Raw genomic sequence first — 17,812 nt, forward strand, 5'->3', positions numbered from 1 at the left:
TACATTGCGTGGCCAGAAAGGAAAGGTTTCGCTAAGCTTTTTCTGAAATTCCTGTATATTTTTTAGTGGTTTGCCTTTGTCTCTCTTAATCTTCATTTGAAATTTTTGCTTGTAAAAAAAATTATATTTTCTGACATTTTTTGCTTTGCAACTGTAGAAATGTTAGCTCACAAGTAAAACGTAAAAACTTTCTCAACTGTATTGTAATTACCTGCCTTCCTGATAAAATTGTTTGAATTAATTTGAAAATCACTTGCTTGTGGGTTGGTAATGGTAACTTGCTACGTTTGATACCTTGATCTGCTTTTGTGGTAACCGTAGCGAGTAGAACATAACGAGGGTCATTGTTGTGCATGAGAAAACATAGCCTAGCAAACTTTTTTTCGATTAAATAGCCTACCAACTGAATACAAACTACACGTATTGATTCTGGATTCTGCATTCTGCAATTGATAAATACGATTCTATGAATATTTCACCACATAGCATACTAAATGTCTAAGGTAATTCACCATTCCCAAGTTGTCACAATTAAAATGGTTAGGAGCTTTGTCTTGATATAGAAGTGCTCTGTAACGACTCCTTACATTTAACCTTATTCTGAACCTGGGAACAATGCCTTAGAAATGATCTGCACTTACTAGACAGAAACTGGTGGTATTTGACTGAGCTAAACAGTGGTAAATCATTTTGAAGGTATTATGACATCACATAGGCATGTTTTCACTTTTAGCGATTCTCAAGGTAAAGCTGACAAGTAGTGACCAGGAAGATTTCAGTCACTCACATTTAATAAAAGTTGTGTATTGTACTGGTTAGGCTAACACACAGACTATGTTGTTCTACTGCTTAATACTTGCATTCTCCAGCAATTACATCAAGCATATTTTGCAATAGGTTGTCACATTACTTCTCAAAATAGTGTTTGGCTATCTGCTTGCAAAACCTTACTTGTTAAAAAATAGTATTTATATGGAACATAATAGCCTACTGTGTGAAACATTGCAACTGTGGAGCCAAGATGAACTTAAAAACAGAATTTAGCATGATAAATGAAGGACTATGTACTATGTAGCACTGTAAAACTACCCGATTATGGAAATTAAGTACCAAATTTCTCAATTTTTAATTCAAATCTGGACCCCCTAAACATTTATAGATTGGTCTTAAACTTCATAAATATTGTTTTTGTACCAAGTGTCACCTATAAAAAAAAGTTGGGGTGTTTTGCTTCAGGTCGGGGCATCAGCCGCACCCTGATGTGCACACTTTACAAGTATGACGTGGGTGTTGCTTCAGGATCACTGGCACTTAGTGCACTCCTACAAGCAACTAATTGCATTTATAAATTCCGCTCAAATAGGCCTTTTAGGCCAAACGGAAAGAGATACAAGAGTACGAAAAAAATGCAGAAAGCTATGACAAACATAATAATAATGTTTTATTTTGCACCCATTACGACAGTGGTTCTCAAACTGTGGTACGCGTACCACTAGTGGTACGCGAGAGCTTTTTAAGTGGTACGCAAAGAGTTCGACGTTTTTGTTGTTGTATTTAGTCTACTTTATACAATTTGCCGCACTTTGCAGTAGCCAAAACCACTGCAAATACATAATGTCACAATTACTTCAACTGTGCAATAATTTCACGTTGATACTATTGCGTCACAAATGCACAATAAAGCAAATCATAAGTGTCTCGGTTCTGATCATAAGTGTCTCCTTTTCCACACAGAGGTCCGCTGGCTTTCCCGTGGAAATGTGACAATGAGGGTCTTTGAACTTAGGTATGAATTACTGACATTTTTCAAAGAGAAAAACCACGACTTTAAAAATGATTTGGAGAACGTTGAGTTTATCTCACGGCTGGCCTACTTGTCGGATATTTTCCAGGCTCTTAACTTTGTGAATCTTTTGTTCCAAGGATCGAACAACAATATCAATGTTTTTATTACAAAGCTGGAAGCATTCATTTGTAAACTAGATATTTGGACTAAAAACGTGGAGAGCAAACAGTACGGAATGTTCAAACTCCTTACCACTCTTCCAGTGGACCCCAGTCATAAATTATCTCAAGAAATTGGTGATCACCTTAAGCTGCTCAAAACGGAATTAATGCATTATTTCCCAGATTTAGTAAGTTGCACCTACACTGTCAATCCATTCTGCATCGTACCAGCTCTTCTAACCGTAGGAACGGGAGAACAAGAAGAGATAATTGATATTCAAGTTGACGAGACAGCAAAAGCAAAGCAGAAAGAATGCTCTCCTATAGATTTCTGGCTAATCGTGGGTTCCACTTACCCAACATTGGCCCGAAATGCTGTTCCTCAGTTACTCGTTCTCCCTTCTACATGGGAGTGTGAGCATTGAGCAAGGGTTCTCGGCCTTGATGGCTATTAAGTCCAAGAGCCGAAATCGTCTAACTGCGCTTGGACATGATTTCCAATGTGCTGAGAGTAAGGTTGTAACCCGGATAGACATGCTTGTGCAGAGGAAACAGTTGCATCAATCGCATTAAATTGTATTTTCTTGCTATTCATTGGTGTTATTGTATGGTATAGTAATACAGTAACTAATAAATACCAGCCAGGTGGTACGCACTACGCAGTGTATTAAAAAACAAATGAGCGGTACGCGATTGGAAAATTTTTGAGAAACACTGCATTACGACAATATACAGAGTACACTGCGATAGAACAGACAACGAGTAGCAGCGAAGTGACATATTAGTCCGAGTATGTTGCTCCCATTATATTTGGTATGCCATTAACTAATTAAGTGTCTTTGCCGAGACACAGGCGCGTGCCCTGGAGCGGTGTCGAACCCGCGTCCTTTCGAACGTCGCGCAGACGTTTTCACCACTTCAGAGCACGCAATCGGACAGTCGAGAAAAAATTCGAAAAAACAACAACACAATTTGTCCAAGCTTATAGACATGTATAACATCTGTTATAGAACAGATGAAAATAATGGAGAAACGGAGATAAAAAGTTGCATTAGTCAGGAAAGTAGAGAAGCATGGGAAGATTACATGGAAAACGTTATGAATGAGGAAAATGTATGGGTTAATATCCAGGATTGTGTAATCGGGCGAAAACATCTACGTCGTAGACTACTACTCCGACTCCTCGATTTATAAATGGCCCACTCCGACTTCAGTGTTGCCAGATTTGTAAGAGTTGCCCGATCGTTTTTTTTGTTTTAATTTTTTTATATTTAAATTTTACTTAAGCTGTGATCGAAATTGATACGGCGGCTTTCACAAAAACTGACAAGAACAAACACTCCTATTTTCTGGTAAAGGTTTAGAGCACAATACGGCAAACAAAAAAAAGAATATATTAAAAAATAAAAATACTAACGAAAATTTTATTTATTTTTATAATTAATTTAAGATTTGATGAAAAGTTTAATAACAAAGTTTTGTTTTGAAATTTTTAAAACTTTTTATTGTTTATCGTTTTGTATCAAGCCGGAGTCAGAGTTGGTATTTTTTAAATGACTCCGATTCCGGACACGCCAAAATCCCACCAACCTCACAGCCCTGATAATATCAAAGTTAGTGAAGGGGCTGTTATGAATCCATACTCATTCATCACAAATCCTCAAATTAAGGTTTAATAAACAAAACACACGATATAGCTGAACATAAACATAGCGGTTAACATCAACATAATAAGGTAGCAGGTATTAACTTAAATAAAGAGATTGTACACTACAGCTTACAAACTAAAGATTACATGCAACTGAAATGTCTTCACTACTAAACAATCTGCTGTATGAAGCTACGCTGCTAGAACACAAGTGAAATGTCGCAGCAGGTATTTGATTGTTTAAACGAGCAATTACCTACGTCATAGTACCGCAAGGAGAAGCAACAGAAATGATTGGGCACGAGGCAAAATACGAATGGTCAGTTGTAATCTACAACATACATTCTCCCCTGCCAAGAAATCGAGTTCAAACGGGTATTTGTATCATTCATACATCAAACGATCAGGAGGACGCCTTATGCGGGAAGAACGCCTCAGCATTGATTCTTCTCTTGTGTTAGGCTCTTCATTGACTTCAGAATGACGATCAACTTCGGTGTTTGGTTCAGCACCTCTCACGTTGCTGTGATGCATTTTATCAACGGGTGAATCGCTTGCAACGGTTTCATCATTGTACGATTGATCATTAATGAAAACAGAAGTGTCAGAATCAGTAGCACTATTTTCGAAAGCATTTCTTTCTCCCACAGGAGCAACATCACGCACTGATACAGTAGTCTGGCGACCATTCGGTAATCTCACAAAAGCATACGTTGGAGTAGCATGAATTAATTCTACTTCATCTACAGCAGGTTCATATTTGCTCGTGCGAACGTGGCGCTTCAATAGAACAGGACCAGGAGTACTGAGCTATGTGGGACTTGATGATCCCAGCCTGGAACGCCGACTAAACTTCATAAAGCGCTCGTGGGGTGATACATTGATCGCAGTACAGAGCAGTGAACGTACGGAATGTAATACGTCAGGCAAAACACTTTCCCATTTTGAAACGGGCAAATTGCGCGTTCTTAATGCAAGTTGCACTGCGGTCCAAATAATATTATTATATTTTTCACATTGACCATTACATCGAGGGTTATATATTGAAGTTTTGCTGAGAACTATTCCTTTGCTGTGCGCAAATGATATAAATTCGTTTGACATAAATGCAGGCCCTCTGTCAGAATGAATATATGAGCAAAGGCCAAACAAAGAAAACAATTGCGATAAACATGAAATAACAGTTCAGGCATTCATATTTGCACAAGGAAACGCAAATGGAAACCTCGAGTACTCGTCGATTACAGTCAATATATATTTGTTTCTTGTGGCTGAAGGCAATGCGCCTTTGAAATCAATATTTAGGCGTTCCATAGCTTGAGTAGCTTTTATAAGCGGAGTTTGAATCGGCTTGTGGAAACGAGGTTTAATTTCAGCACAAACATTACAATCTGAGATCATTTTACGTATCTCACCGAGCGAATAAGGTAGATTCTTTGTTTTGATACAATGGTGCATTCTTGTTACCCCAGGGTGGCAAAGACTCGCAAGAATCTCGTACAAATAATTGCTAGACAAACTTGCACAATACGCTCTTGATAAGGTATCGGGTGCCACGTTAAGTTTTCCTGGTCGATAAACTATGTCATATTGATACTGTGAAAGTTCAACACGCCATCTCAAAATTTTACTGTTTTTCAACTTACTATGACTTTTGCAATCATACATAAACGCGATTGATCGCTGATCAGTTACAAGTTTGAAACGCCGCGCGGCCAGCAAATGGCTCCATTTCCGTATTGCTTCAACAATAGCAGCGGCCTCTTTTTCTATCGAAGAGTGATGCTTTTCGGTTTTTGTCAACGATCGGGAAAAAAATGCAACCGGTCTATCTCGTTGATTTAAGGTTGCTGATTAGGCAACATCTGAAGCATCAGTTTCGACTACAAACATGGCTTCTTCATAGATTACTCCAAGTGTCACAGTGGCCAATTCTGACTTAAGCTCTTCAAACGCTTTTAAAGTATCACCATTTAAAGGAAAGTCGCTGTTTTCTATTAACGGTTTAATTTTGTCAGAATAATGAGACACCCATTTGGCATAATATGCGAAAAGTCCGATAACACACTGCTGCTCTTTGTTATTTGTTGGAGAAGGGAGCTCTAAAAGAGTTTTCACTCGGTCAGGATCTGATTTTAAACACCCTTTAGAAAATTGATAACCCAACAACTGTATGCAGTCAGTCGAATATTCACATTTCGACTCATTAAATGTCAAATTACACTCTTTAGCTACTTGCAAAAACTTCGACAAATTTTCATCATGTTCTTGCTGCGTTTTACCACCGATTGTAATATCATCAAGATAAGCGAACGTACCTTTGCAGTCATTAGACTTGATAATATCGTCCACAATTCGCTGGAAACATGGCACTGCATTTGTCAGCCCAAATGGTATTCTTTTCCACTGCCACAGTGAACCGTCAGCTTGAAACGCAGTAAATATCCTGTCGCATTTGGGTAGTTCTACTTGATGGTATGCACTTGTCATATCGATAGTCGAATACACATTAAACTTTGCAACATTTTGCACCACGTCCTGCATCCGTGGCAGCGGATACGCATCAATTCTAGTGAATTTATTTATAGTCTGGCTATAGTCAATGACCATTCGCCTTTTATGGTTATCTTGGGTAACCACAAGCAGGCTGCGCACGCCATGGAGAGTTACTTGGCTCGATAAGTCCTTCCTTCAACAGTCGTTTTACTTCTGATCCTATGAACTCTTTATCTTGCATTGAATAATGCCGTTCTTTGGTTGCAACTGGATGGCAATCCTCCGTTAGATGCTGGAATAGGTTGACAGGAGTTGACGTCTTTACAGATTGCAACAATCCGAGATGTAACGTGGGCTTCGAACCTCCGAAGTAAATGCTGACTCTTTTATGCTGTTCCATAAAGTCTTGACCGAGTGTGACATCAGTTAGCAAATTTTCCAGCACCATTACATCCACTTTTTGGTATAGTTGACCACCAAGGTTCACGTCAACTTTACATATGCCTACACCTTTAGAGCTGCATCCTTTTACTGCTAAACCAATCCGCTGATCAGTCTCTTTAAGGTTTAGTTGCAATTGTTGACTAAACGACTTACTTATGTGCGATAACGACGATCCCGTGTCCATTAAAGCATTGGCAGAAATACCGTTAATCGTGACAGGAATGATGACTTTCGTATCAATAGATTTTGAAGTCTTTTGAGGGGTTATGTGCATCTAACAGGTTGAAGAACAAGGACTTTTATTCATAGAAAGTTTAGGTGATCGACACATTTTGGAGAAATGTCCTTTCTTAGCACAACGATAGCACTCAACTTCCTTAGCTGGGCAAAATTGTCGAGAATGCCGTTTATTTCCACAATATGGACATCTTACTGAAACGGTAGCTGCAACAGTATCTTGCTTTCTTTCAAGGTTATCTTTAGGTTCGGATATAACAGCAATTTGATGCGAATGCAGTGTCGAGGGTTCTGCAACTATTCGTCCAGCGTTTTTTTTTAGCATCTTCCAACGACCGAGCTTTCTCGAAAGCAGCTTGTAGAACAAGGTTTGTTTCTTCCAATAAACGTTGCTTAATTTCTTGTGATGTCAATCCGCCGATAAAGGCATCAAGAATAGATTCCTCTCTGTGCTGAACGGCCGACACAGCTTCGAAATTGCAGTCAGCACTCAAGCGCTTGAGCTTTTGATAATATTCATCAAGTGTCTGGTTGACCTCTTGCTTGCAAGATTTAAGCAAATAACGCGCATAAATTCGATGAGGAGCTTTGTCATATGCACTTTGAAGTTGAGTAATTGCAGCTTCAAACATGCCAACTTCTGAAATGACCTCATAAGCTGCACTATCAAGATGATTGACAAGAAGACCGAGTTTATCTGCATCCGAAATACCTTCGTACTTCTGAATATAATAGGTAAATGACCTATCCTATACCAGTGCGACCAAAGCTTCCTGGCTTCGCTACTGTGAGGATCGGCAGTAAACAGTTTTGGTCTGAAGTCTTTAAGATCCATTCTGTGTCTGTTTATTAAATTGTTATGAATCCATACTCATTCATCACAAATCCTCAAATTAAGGTTTAATAAACAAAACACACGATATAGCTGAACATAAACATAGCGGTTAACATCAACATAATAAGGTAGTAGGTATTAACTTAAATAAAGAGATTGTACACTACAGCTTACAAACTAAAGATTACATGCAACTGAAATGTCTTCACTACTAAACAATCTGCTGTATGAAGCTACGCTGCTAGAACACAAGTGAAATGTCGCAGCAGGTATTTGATTGTTTAAACGAGCAATTACCTACGTCATAGTACCGCAAGGAGAAGCAATAGAAATGATTGGGCACGAGGCAAAATACGAATGGTCAGTTGTAATCTACAACAGGGGCCTGTGCAAATGGTTATTCAAAAAGAAATGCGAAACCAATGGTAAAAAGAAACAACATAAAGCGGCCGGTGCATCAGATGTGAATGCAAAGATGATAAAAGCAAGTGGACAGCTGGGGTTGAAGTGCTGATACAACGAGTTTTAGGGAAAATGTTGAAAAATTTATGGAATTGAATTACATGCAACTAGCGAATGACATAATCATTAAAACGCATTTCTCTCAAAAACAGCTTTGTAGGAATTGGCTCCTTCTTGAATCCACGTATTCAATTTTAAGTAGCGATTAGGTTAGTTTAGAATAAATTAATGTCAAGTTACATTTGTTTTAACTAATAAATGAGCAAAGCCAAAGTTTTCCCATGTCCAATTTAAATACGATCACCGCCGAGGTACAACTTTCAGATATTACAACTTGCCAAGTCTGTCAATTCCTTTTAGTTTTAGATAAACGGTTTGAAATTTGATATTTCTCGAATGCAAAGACAACGTTTTAAACGTTACTGGAATTAGCGAATATCAAAGAAAATCTAGCGTTTAAGGATTCTATCGTACAAGAAGGTCAGGTGCATGAATGATCAGCATGTCAAACAATCAGATTTAAAAGCATATGCACGAAACATCGCAGTTTTACTTTCGCATTAACTTGCTTTTGTGAGGTCTTCCTTCGAGCCGGTTAGCTTACCAGGACACTACACAAGCATGTTGAAAAAGATTTAAGTGACATTTAGTTTAGTGAATTTTTGGTTTAATTGGTTCAGTTACAACTGGATTGGTATTTGTGCTGCAAATTTTAAAGACCGTTCTAAGTCCATGTGCTGTGCTACAAATTATAGCAATTCCACTCAGCTGGGGAGAGAGAAGCCCCGGATTCTCTATTAAAACTGGAAATCGAAAAGACTAGAAACAACCATGCAACATTTAAAACGCACATGATCAAAATTGAAGAATTGCTTCGTTCACAGTTGAGTGCATGCTGTGCTATGGCAATCCTGTTTTAAGATATTAGCTCCAAACTTAGCAGTTACAGCGGAGTGCTTTGAAATGTTGGCATAAGAGCAAAACACGCAAGTAAATTTTGTATCTATCGCCACAGGAAAACAGCTTTTATGAAATAAATCAATCGTGTCGCGATAGTGCACAAAAGGGAGCACACAGGGTCGTGACTTTAATACAACGTCAGTACCAGCATAAGAAAACGTAACAATCAAACTGTTTATCACCATGGAAACTCACCTCCAAAGTGATCCCGTCGATGACGTCAACAGGGTCGATGACATTGCCAAGAGATTTGCTCATCTTCCGCCCGTGGGCGTCACGCACCATCGCGTGCAAGTACACTTCCTTGAAAGGTAGTTTCCCAGTCAACATAATGCTAAACATTACCATCCGGGCCACCCAGAAAAAGATGATGTCATGTCCGGTCTCAAGGAGCGTGCCAGGAAAGAAAGTCGCCAAGTCGTCAGTCTGTAGGAAACATAGAAATGACGAACGCATTAAGTGTTGCCCTACCGCGGAAAGAAGATACAGTTATTTCAAAACAATCCAATTACGTCTCATTTATTCTTGAAACAACACATACACAATACACATCAATGTACTGTATTTAGTGACATCCAATGCATACACAGGCCTCTACTCTCTTATTTTTCAGGCGGCCAAGCATGACCGATTGACCGTCCAGAGTTTCGTTCCAGCAGCCAAAATAAAAAATCCCTCATAACAGAAAATAGCGCTTTCGGACCAGAAGGTTAAAGTGTATTCCAAATAAGCATCAAGATTGCTTATTATCGCACTTTTGTGTTCACTCAGGTATGAACAACGCAAACAAGGCCGTGAAAAATGTTTAAAGTTGTATTTAAACAATAAATACTATTAATACTACAAAAAGTGCTCAATGCCAAGCAAAAAAAGCCAAGCAGAGCAAATTACATCAAATATAGTTATAACTACTTTCTAAACTCTTGACAGCCTGTTTCACCTGAAAAGGGGGATCATCAGAAGGTCCTTATTCAAATAGAACCCAAAATTTATAAAAAAATTTATAGGAATTTCACTCAGCTGGGAAGTGGAAAGCCACGGATTCTCTTTTAAAACCGGAAATCGAAAAGACTAGAAACAACCATGCAACATAACGAAGATGATCAAAATTGAAGAATTGCTTCGCCTACAGTTGAGCGCACGCTGTGCTATGGCAATCCTGTTGTTATGCTTTGTTGTTGTTTATAAATTCTGTTGTTGTATATAATGCAAATTCTATTTGAATAAGGACCTTCTGATGATCCCCCTTTTAGACAGGCTGTAGAGGTTTTAGAAAATAATAATTATATTTGATATAGTTGTATTCTAAATGCACTGCTTTCCAGGTCGACGCTCAGCCTTTCAGCGAAACTTTTCTCGTCGGCACAGGAGAGACTCATCCTTGTTTGTGTTGGTATAAAAAGGTTGCTATTGCGAGTGAAGAAAAAAGGTTCAAATACCAACTTGACATGTTGGCTTGTGGAAGCCGGCAACCAAACATGGCCTACGGTGCTTTCGGAGGCCATGACCGCGATGGCCGCCGGGAGCTTACAGGCCTCTCTCCATTTTGCTTCATAGATCTAATATTGCATATTTTTAATTTCAAGTTAATTTTCTCGTTAATTCATTAACATTGGAAGTATTAAGAAGCAAATCTCTCAAACACAAATAAGCTTAAAACTTTGAAAAGATGACAACACTGTCATTCAAGCTGGTTGTCGCCAGAGGTGGGCAATAACGCGCTACTTTTGTAGCGCCGCTACTTTTTTGGTGAAAGTAGCGGTAGCGGCGCTACTTTTTAGTTGAAGTAACGTCTTCAGTAGCGGCGCTACTTTTTTTCCAAAGTAGCGGTAGCCGGAGAGGCGCTACTTTTTGCCCACCTCTGGTTGTCGCACAAGTAACTTATCGCGCACTACCTGATCAGGCCAACCAAATATTGAGAAAGGAAGCAGACCAGACGAATACCACGTGTCCAGCACGTCGCCATCTTGCCGAAGTGATATTTTAGAGGCCGAAACTTTAAACTTGAATGCAGCTTTTTCCTTCGCCTCTTCTTCACTCATTGCAGATATCCAGTACTCTCCATCGCCTTCCTGTGACAGGATGACATAATAAAATTACAGCATGCCACTTACCCATGATGCATAATCGTACTGACATTTGAACCGAAGAAACCACCAATCCATTCAGGACCAACTATTCACACAAATCGTCAGCATGCGTCTACGTCACTCATTGGCATCAGGAGAAACATAGTGACGTACTTGGCCCTTGGGAACTGTGGGGTCATCGATTGAGACAAAGTAAGCAGGTATCCGATGGCCCCACCACAACTGCCGCGAGATGCACCAGTCCCGGATGTTATTAAGCCAATGGTACCAAGTCTTGCGGTGCGTATCTGGGGTGATCTTGAGCTCTCCCTCCTGGACAGCCAGAACGGACTTTCGTGCGGCCTCCTTACAATCCATGAACCACTGGACCTTGATAAGTGGCTCCACTATATCCTTCGATCGACTGCGTTTCAAATAGAACAAATTATCACCAACCTAGCATCTCAGTAAACGTAAAGAGAATTGAGTGGCCCATTCGACAGAAAGTCACATGTTCAAACAATTTTATACATTTAACAAATAAGCGATAAAAAAAGGAACTTGTCGAGTTTCTTTGCAGAGTGACAAAACATTGAATGTGTAATGTGCATGCTTTGAAGAGCATGAGTGAAGGACGGAAAGATCCATCTGCGGAATGTCTCATCCTGTAGTGGTCTTGGAAAACCAACGATTGAAGCTACTAATGTTCGAGTTTTGTGATATCCAAATGATCAGACCATGGCCACAGGCCATGCCAATGTGCGAAATTCAGATCTGACTGGAGGCCTATCTGCAAAGCTCGACAGCAGTCAAAATTGCTAGCATAGATTGATAGTCTATTAGTGAATATTTCATGTGATTTTGGGCTACTGTTGTGCTATTTTACCATAGAAATATTGGAATAAAAATTTTGACACTTCTGTTGGAAATCGGAAGAGCATCTGGCAAGCCTGGTAACGAGGAAAGAATTTATCATGCTTTTAACATGAAACTAAGAGTTTTGCAATTATTTGAGATTCAGTGATCACATTTTATCATTTTCTATTTTCAAAACTATTATCATATTAAAGAAATATAAAGTACATTTGGCCTAAAGTTCAAAGTCAAAATTGCACCAGCCTCCATTCATTATAGGTTTGCAAGTTGGCAAGGCCTGTGTACTTTGTAGTGTGTATACAGATTGCTATGAATCAGACTAACTGTCTTTTGCATGTACGACACCGAGCTGTGCTTGATGACATGCTTGAAGGTGGAAACCTGCCCTTTCAGTCAAATTAAACAAAATGTTTACTAGCAGGCACATTGGATGCCAAGCAACGGATCCAATGCAAACATGCTTTGACACTTCGACCAATAACTTTATCAATGGATTTCCAAGAGCAAAGTCACAGTAGAAACAAGTTGGCTTGCCAATGCAAGCGGCGTACAGTATAAGTACAGTACAAATCAGTACACATCGTACAGTACAAATGAAACTCAATTTGTTTAACTGCTTCAAATATAACCTGCAAATCGGCACAACCATCGGATTGTCCTTAGTTTCTCTGTAGAGATTTTTAGCCTTCAGGGCATCCAGAACAGCAGTGCGAGCCGTAAATCGTTTCATTCCGTCAAATGATGTTCCAGTGTTCGTCACAAAACCACTGTCGGTAAAAATGGTGATAAATTCGAGATTGTGTCGCTGAAAAACAAAGTTGAAATATGATGAGACACCGTCGATGCAACAACAAGCCGTGATCATGACAAAAAAGCACAAGAAACGTGACAGCACCACATGAAAGAACAAGATCATAATTGCTATGTAGAAGTATAACCTTTCCACAATCATAATCATTGGGATCATGAGCTGGAGTAATTTTGACAGCTCCTGTTCCAAAATCTCGTTCCACCATCTCATCGCAAATTATTTGGATGCGGCGATCACAAAGAGGATGCTGAACATACTTCCCATGGAGGTGCTGCGTTCAAAGAGAGATAGAATAAAAAATACAACCAACAACGCTGAAATACAACACATCTTAACAAATCGTTACTGCACTTTATAGCGATCGTCTTGTGGGTGAACTGCAACTGCAGTGTCTCCAAGCATCGTTTCAATCCTGGTTGTCGCCACAACAAGCTCCTCCCCCGGATCCCCATCAATAACAGGATAAGCAAATGAGATCAGGACTCCAAACTCAATCTTTTCGCTGTATCCGGGGACGGTCAACAGAGTCCTCCCGCTCAGTTCCTGTTTGTTCACCTGAAGACAAAGTAAAAAGTCAGGTTCGTGTACCATGGGGATCATGGGAGGTTCACGACAAATAAAAGATAATCAAATTGCTAGCTCTGCACAACACATACCTCAATGTCTGATATCGCAGAACGAAGTGCGCAAGACCAGTTGATAAGACGATTGCTTCTGAAAATGATGCCTCTGTCATGAAGCTTGATGAAAGAATGTTTCACAGCATTGCTTAGGTTGTTGTTCATCGTAAAGTATGACCGATCCCAGTCCAGTGAAGACCCAAGCCTCTTCAACTGGTGATAAATGGTGTTGCCTTTCCTGTATTAATTACTTCGTTAGAAAAACACATTACTGTTTCTCCCATGAGGCTGGGGCTGGGCCCATCAGTAACATACCACCGACTATCGCCTCTACCAGTCAATGGAATCCTTTCCTTTGTACAAAGAAAACAATCAAGCCAGCAAGCGTAAAGGGAGAAGATTGTGTAGAAAGGAGCGTTCTTCCTTCTAGTGAGTACTAAGGCTTGTGTTCAGTCAAGAACGCTCCTTTCTGCACAAAACAGGATACCTTGTTATTGATGACAAAAACTTGTAAAAGTTATTTAGTTTCGAGAAAAGAATCGAAGCATAGATTTGCTCTGTCAACAATGACATAGCAACGATGACAACATCGACTCACTCATTCTTCCACTTCCACACTTCATCAACAAAAGCCTCACGACCCAGATCATGGCGTGAAATATTTTTCTCTCTCCACAGTTTCTTTTCCACAACCACCTGCAGAATTGTTCAAGTAACACACTGAAAATCTTAACAATGGCTAAGTCGTTTAGAAGCACAATGGGCTGCTTTTATGCAGTGTTCAATATCCTTTGCAAGTGATGAATTTATTGAAAGTATCACAGTATAAAATTTTGGAAAGCGAGCGCCTTACCCGCTGCACTATCTCACCGCGATTTGAGGTACAAAACTTATAAATAGCAAGTGAAGGTCGCCCATAGCTCGAAGCTGCAGGTTTTCGTCAGACTCTCTTCAGCAACTGTTGTGAGAATAAAATAAACTGAATGTGGGTAGGCTATTTGTATTTATGGTAGAAAGAAGAAAACAAAATGTAAATTTGGCTGAACAGAGTAATTCAAATTAACCAGAAGCTTTAAGTCATAATATGTCTTAAAGCTCCTTCGTTTGATTTGAATTTGCTCAGCCAAATTTACATTTCATTTTTCTTCTTGCTACCGTAAATACTTCACCACATTCTGTTTATTTTGTGGTAATGCTTTTGGTGTTTCAGGTCACTGAGAATTTCGGGGAGCCAATTGGTCGGCTTGCAGTGAAGCAAAACGTCAATCCGCCAGTGTACAACTGTGCATGTAGTCTTAGTCACATATATTTTGCTTCCAAGCTACACAGGATAACCACTCTACACCTAATATTTATGGACTTCCTTTATTCATCTGTCACTTCTTTTATCTCCTCATTCTTCAATGTAGTTTCCTGTCCACTGAGTGTTCGGTCATATTTGTATCGTTCCTTGGTCTTCCCATCGTTTCTAAAACACTTCCTGCTGCTCATCAATCATACAACTTACAACGATGAAAGTTGGCTTTCATGCCAAACACGGAGATCGTATGGTTACGTCATAAATAGTAGGACTTTTGCCACATTTTGCATCGCATAGTAATTGCCATATATGGTCGCAGATCAGATATGGCGATTACATGTCAGTTTAGTGCTATCTTTTAGAGTTAGACGGAAATAAACAAAAACATATTGTTTCTCAATAACTGTTTTCTGTTACAGTTAGCCCTTAACAATGTAAGAAACCGACCCTTCCGGTTATACACAGTAAACTATTCTGGACTAACTTGCAATTGATTATTATTATTCAAATAGAACTTTAAATTATACTAAATTTTTATCATTAATTGTCAACCTGCTCGGCGACTTCGTGGTTAGTGCGTCCGCCTCTGAATCGGTAAGCATGGTTCGATACCCTCTCGGGTCATACCTAATTTTTAAAAAATGGTAATGAATCTAATTCCTTGGCGCTGAGCAATGGAATCGATTGGGGTAATAATGTAAATAGTTGCGCCTCAATACGGCTGCATTGACACTGTCTGAGCACTTTGTAAAGCGCTAAGGAGCAACGCATTCTGCGATTGATATAGCGCTATATACTGTAAAAACAAGCATTATTATTATTAAATACTACAGAACAAATGAAATAGTTTTAGCTGGTCATGTTTCATTTAGTGCTGTCAAAAATTGCGCTACCATTTTTTTTTTCGGAACTGGGTAGAATTACCACAATTTCTGAGAAAAAGTTCGCCAGTACTTTGCCTGTTATAAGTATTATTCTAAACATTGCTCTCTTCACTTCCTGCCCTGCAACTTCTTTAACGAGCATTATACAAACCCTACGGCTGCGAACAAAAATGAGATACAAAGATCAGCTAAAAGTCTCCCTCAACCAAGCTAACATTGATTTGGTATCGTGGAAACAACTTTCCACTGGAGGAAGTCCATCTGGAGGAAGGAAACTGGGGATGGAATTTTGCAAAGAAAACAGAAATGCACAGGCTGAGGAAAAACAAAAGATTAGAACAGGCTAAAAAAACCATGTTCCAACCCTCCATACAATGTGACTTTGCTCACGTCTTTTCCATCATAGACTGGGCCTCAAAATCACAACCGACATCACCATCCAAAGCCAATCCGACTAAAGACAAAACCAATGCTCAGATACGAGCTGGATCCCACAATCAAACCAGCGGGTTGTCTCATTGATTCTTGTAAGCAAAATATTCCTTTTAAAACATTGTCTATCAACTCCAACTTCAACAGTCTGTCTTTGGTTACATGACATTTTACAACGTCGCTCAATCCAACCACAGTGACAATGTCAATCAAACAAAACTTAACCTGAGTGGCGATGCCAGCGTGGTCCGTGCCTGGATTCCACAGCACAGTTTCTCCTCGCATCCTATGCCACCTAATCACAAATTACTGGTTAGCAAAGCAAAAACATAAAAATAGCTTGTAAACTTATGAAAAATTAGTGTCTGGTGGCGCCCACGTGATCAGCAGGGCAAGCAAATAGCAAGATCGATTATAATTTGACAAGTATTGAATATAAATAAATACTATGACGACTATTCTCAGTCATATTTTATAATGACTTAAGTTGGCGTTTGTTAACAATGTTTTGGTCTGGCAAAAAATATACGACTTCTCGGTTTTCAAAAGGCTGACTCTCACTTTAATCTTGATAAATTTTTCGGGGTTGTCAACTTTTTTTAAATTTTAATTTTTTTTTATTTTTAAAAATTAATTTCATAAAACTGACAAGAACAAACGCTTCTATATTCTGGTAAAGCACAAAAAGATTGCAAACAAAAATTTTATTGGTCATTGTTTTCTATCAAACCAGAGTCGAAATTGACCTTGTTTTTAACGACTCCGACATGCCAAAATCCCTCCGACTCCAAAGCTTGCTAAGACCTCAAAAGCAAGACATTTACACACAATTACAATGAAATTGTCATTCTGAACTATGGCAAGAACTCTCAAGTATGTGCTGAAAGATTTTCTAATCACGAAGCAACCTGGATAAGATGTCTTGTATGGTATTTGTTAGAGCATGACCGAGATGGAGGGAGCCTGTGACGTTAGGTGGTGGTAAACAGATCATGAATGTTCCTTTTGTGTTTTCTTCATAAACATTTTCCCGCTGAAACACATAATTAGCTGGTAAAATATAGTTACTGCTCTCTAAAACTTCTACAGCCTGTTTCACCCTAAAAGGGGGATCATCAGAAGGTCCTGAAAAATACGCGCAAGCAATAAATCGGTAATACCTGAAAAGATATTAAATATTATAACCTTAATTTAATCTGCAAAAAAAACGTCAGAATTACAAAGGACTAACTCCATCGGTTACAACAAAAGCCTCAATTAAGACGTCTAAATGGAAACCAAGCAGATTGATAGCAACACCTGTGACACCACTAAGAAGCAAAATGCAATCAAGATAAGGTAACCTGCAGAAATCAAATAAAATTTATTTTATTTTGAAGTATTTGAACTTGAATTTGTTCCGATGACGACATTTACCCACCAGTTCAGAACGTTTGCTTAGAAGGTGATTACAATCGGCCTATAGAATGGCCAGTTTTTTCAACAAGACAGAGGCCAAAATTATTGCAACCACCTCCATTGTAAGGCCGAGCACAGCTATGGATTGGTCACGTTATTTTAGGATCAAAACCCCTGAGATTTTTGTGCGGCCCACTAGCATTTTCACTCCAAGTAGTATTTTGAACTTTGAATCTTAGCCTAATTAAAACGTACCAGTCAGCTTTTAGGGGCGCAGTAAATAGTATGGGAGCAACAGGATTATATATAACTATAACCCTATAAGACTCGAAGAATTAAAGCACGCGTTTAGTACTTGGATAGCCTAGTGTAAGTTGAACTTTGAACCTAAGC

At 39.1% G+C, this 17,812-nt stretch overlaps 1 protein-coding gene and 1 pseudogene across 1 annotated transcript in view; one reads left to right on the top strand and one right to left on the bottom strand.

The window, feature by feature from the left end:
• The window catches only part of LOC145775244 (valine--tRNA ligase-like), an 85,414-nt gene that overhangs the window by 28,939 nt on the left and 38,663 nt on the right, over positions 1–17,812 (bottom strand). The window contains exons 8-17 of the mRNA XM_082586497.1: positions 16,930–17,054; positions 16,247–16,316; positions 14,004–14,101; positions 13,442–13,643; positions 13,137–13,340; positions 12,913–13,056; positions 12,604–12,779; positions 11,273–11,522; positions 10,925–11,101; positions 9,225–9,455 (exon numbers count right to left, since the gene is read on the bottom strand). Coding sequence (XP_082442623.1) covers positions 9,225–9,455; positions 10,925–11,101; positions 11,273–11,522; positions 12,604–12,779; positions 12,913–13,056; positions 13,137–13,340; positions 13,442–13,643; positions 14,004–14,101; positions 16,247–16,316; positions 16,930–17,054 — 1,677 coding nt within the window. The remainder of the gene's footprint in view (positions 1–9,224; positions 9,456–10,924; positions 11,102–11,272; positions 11,523–12,603; positions 12,780–12,912; positions 13,057–13,136; positions 13,341–13,441; positions 13,644–14,003; positions 14,102–16,246; positions 16,317–16,929; positions 17,055–17,812) is intronic.
• LOC145775246 (zinc finger BED domain-containing protein 5-like) lies at positions 2,022–2,520 on the top strand (annotated as a pseudogene).

This window comes from Aplidium turbinatum, chromosome 8 (genome assembly GCF_918807975.1).
Source record: "Aplidium turbinatum chromosome 8, kaAplTurb1.1, whole genome shotgun sequence".
NCBI classification, from domain to species: domain Eukaryota; kingdom Metazoa; phylum Chordata; class Ascidiacea; order Aplousobranchia; family Polyclinidae; genus Aplidium; species Aplidium turbinatum.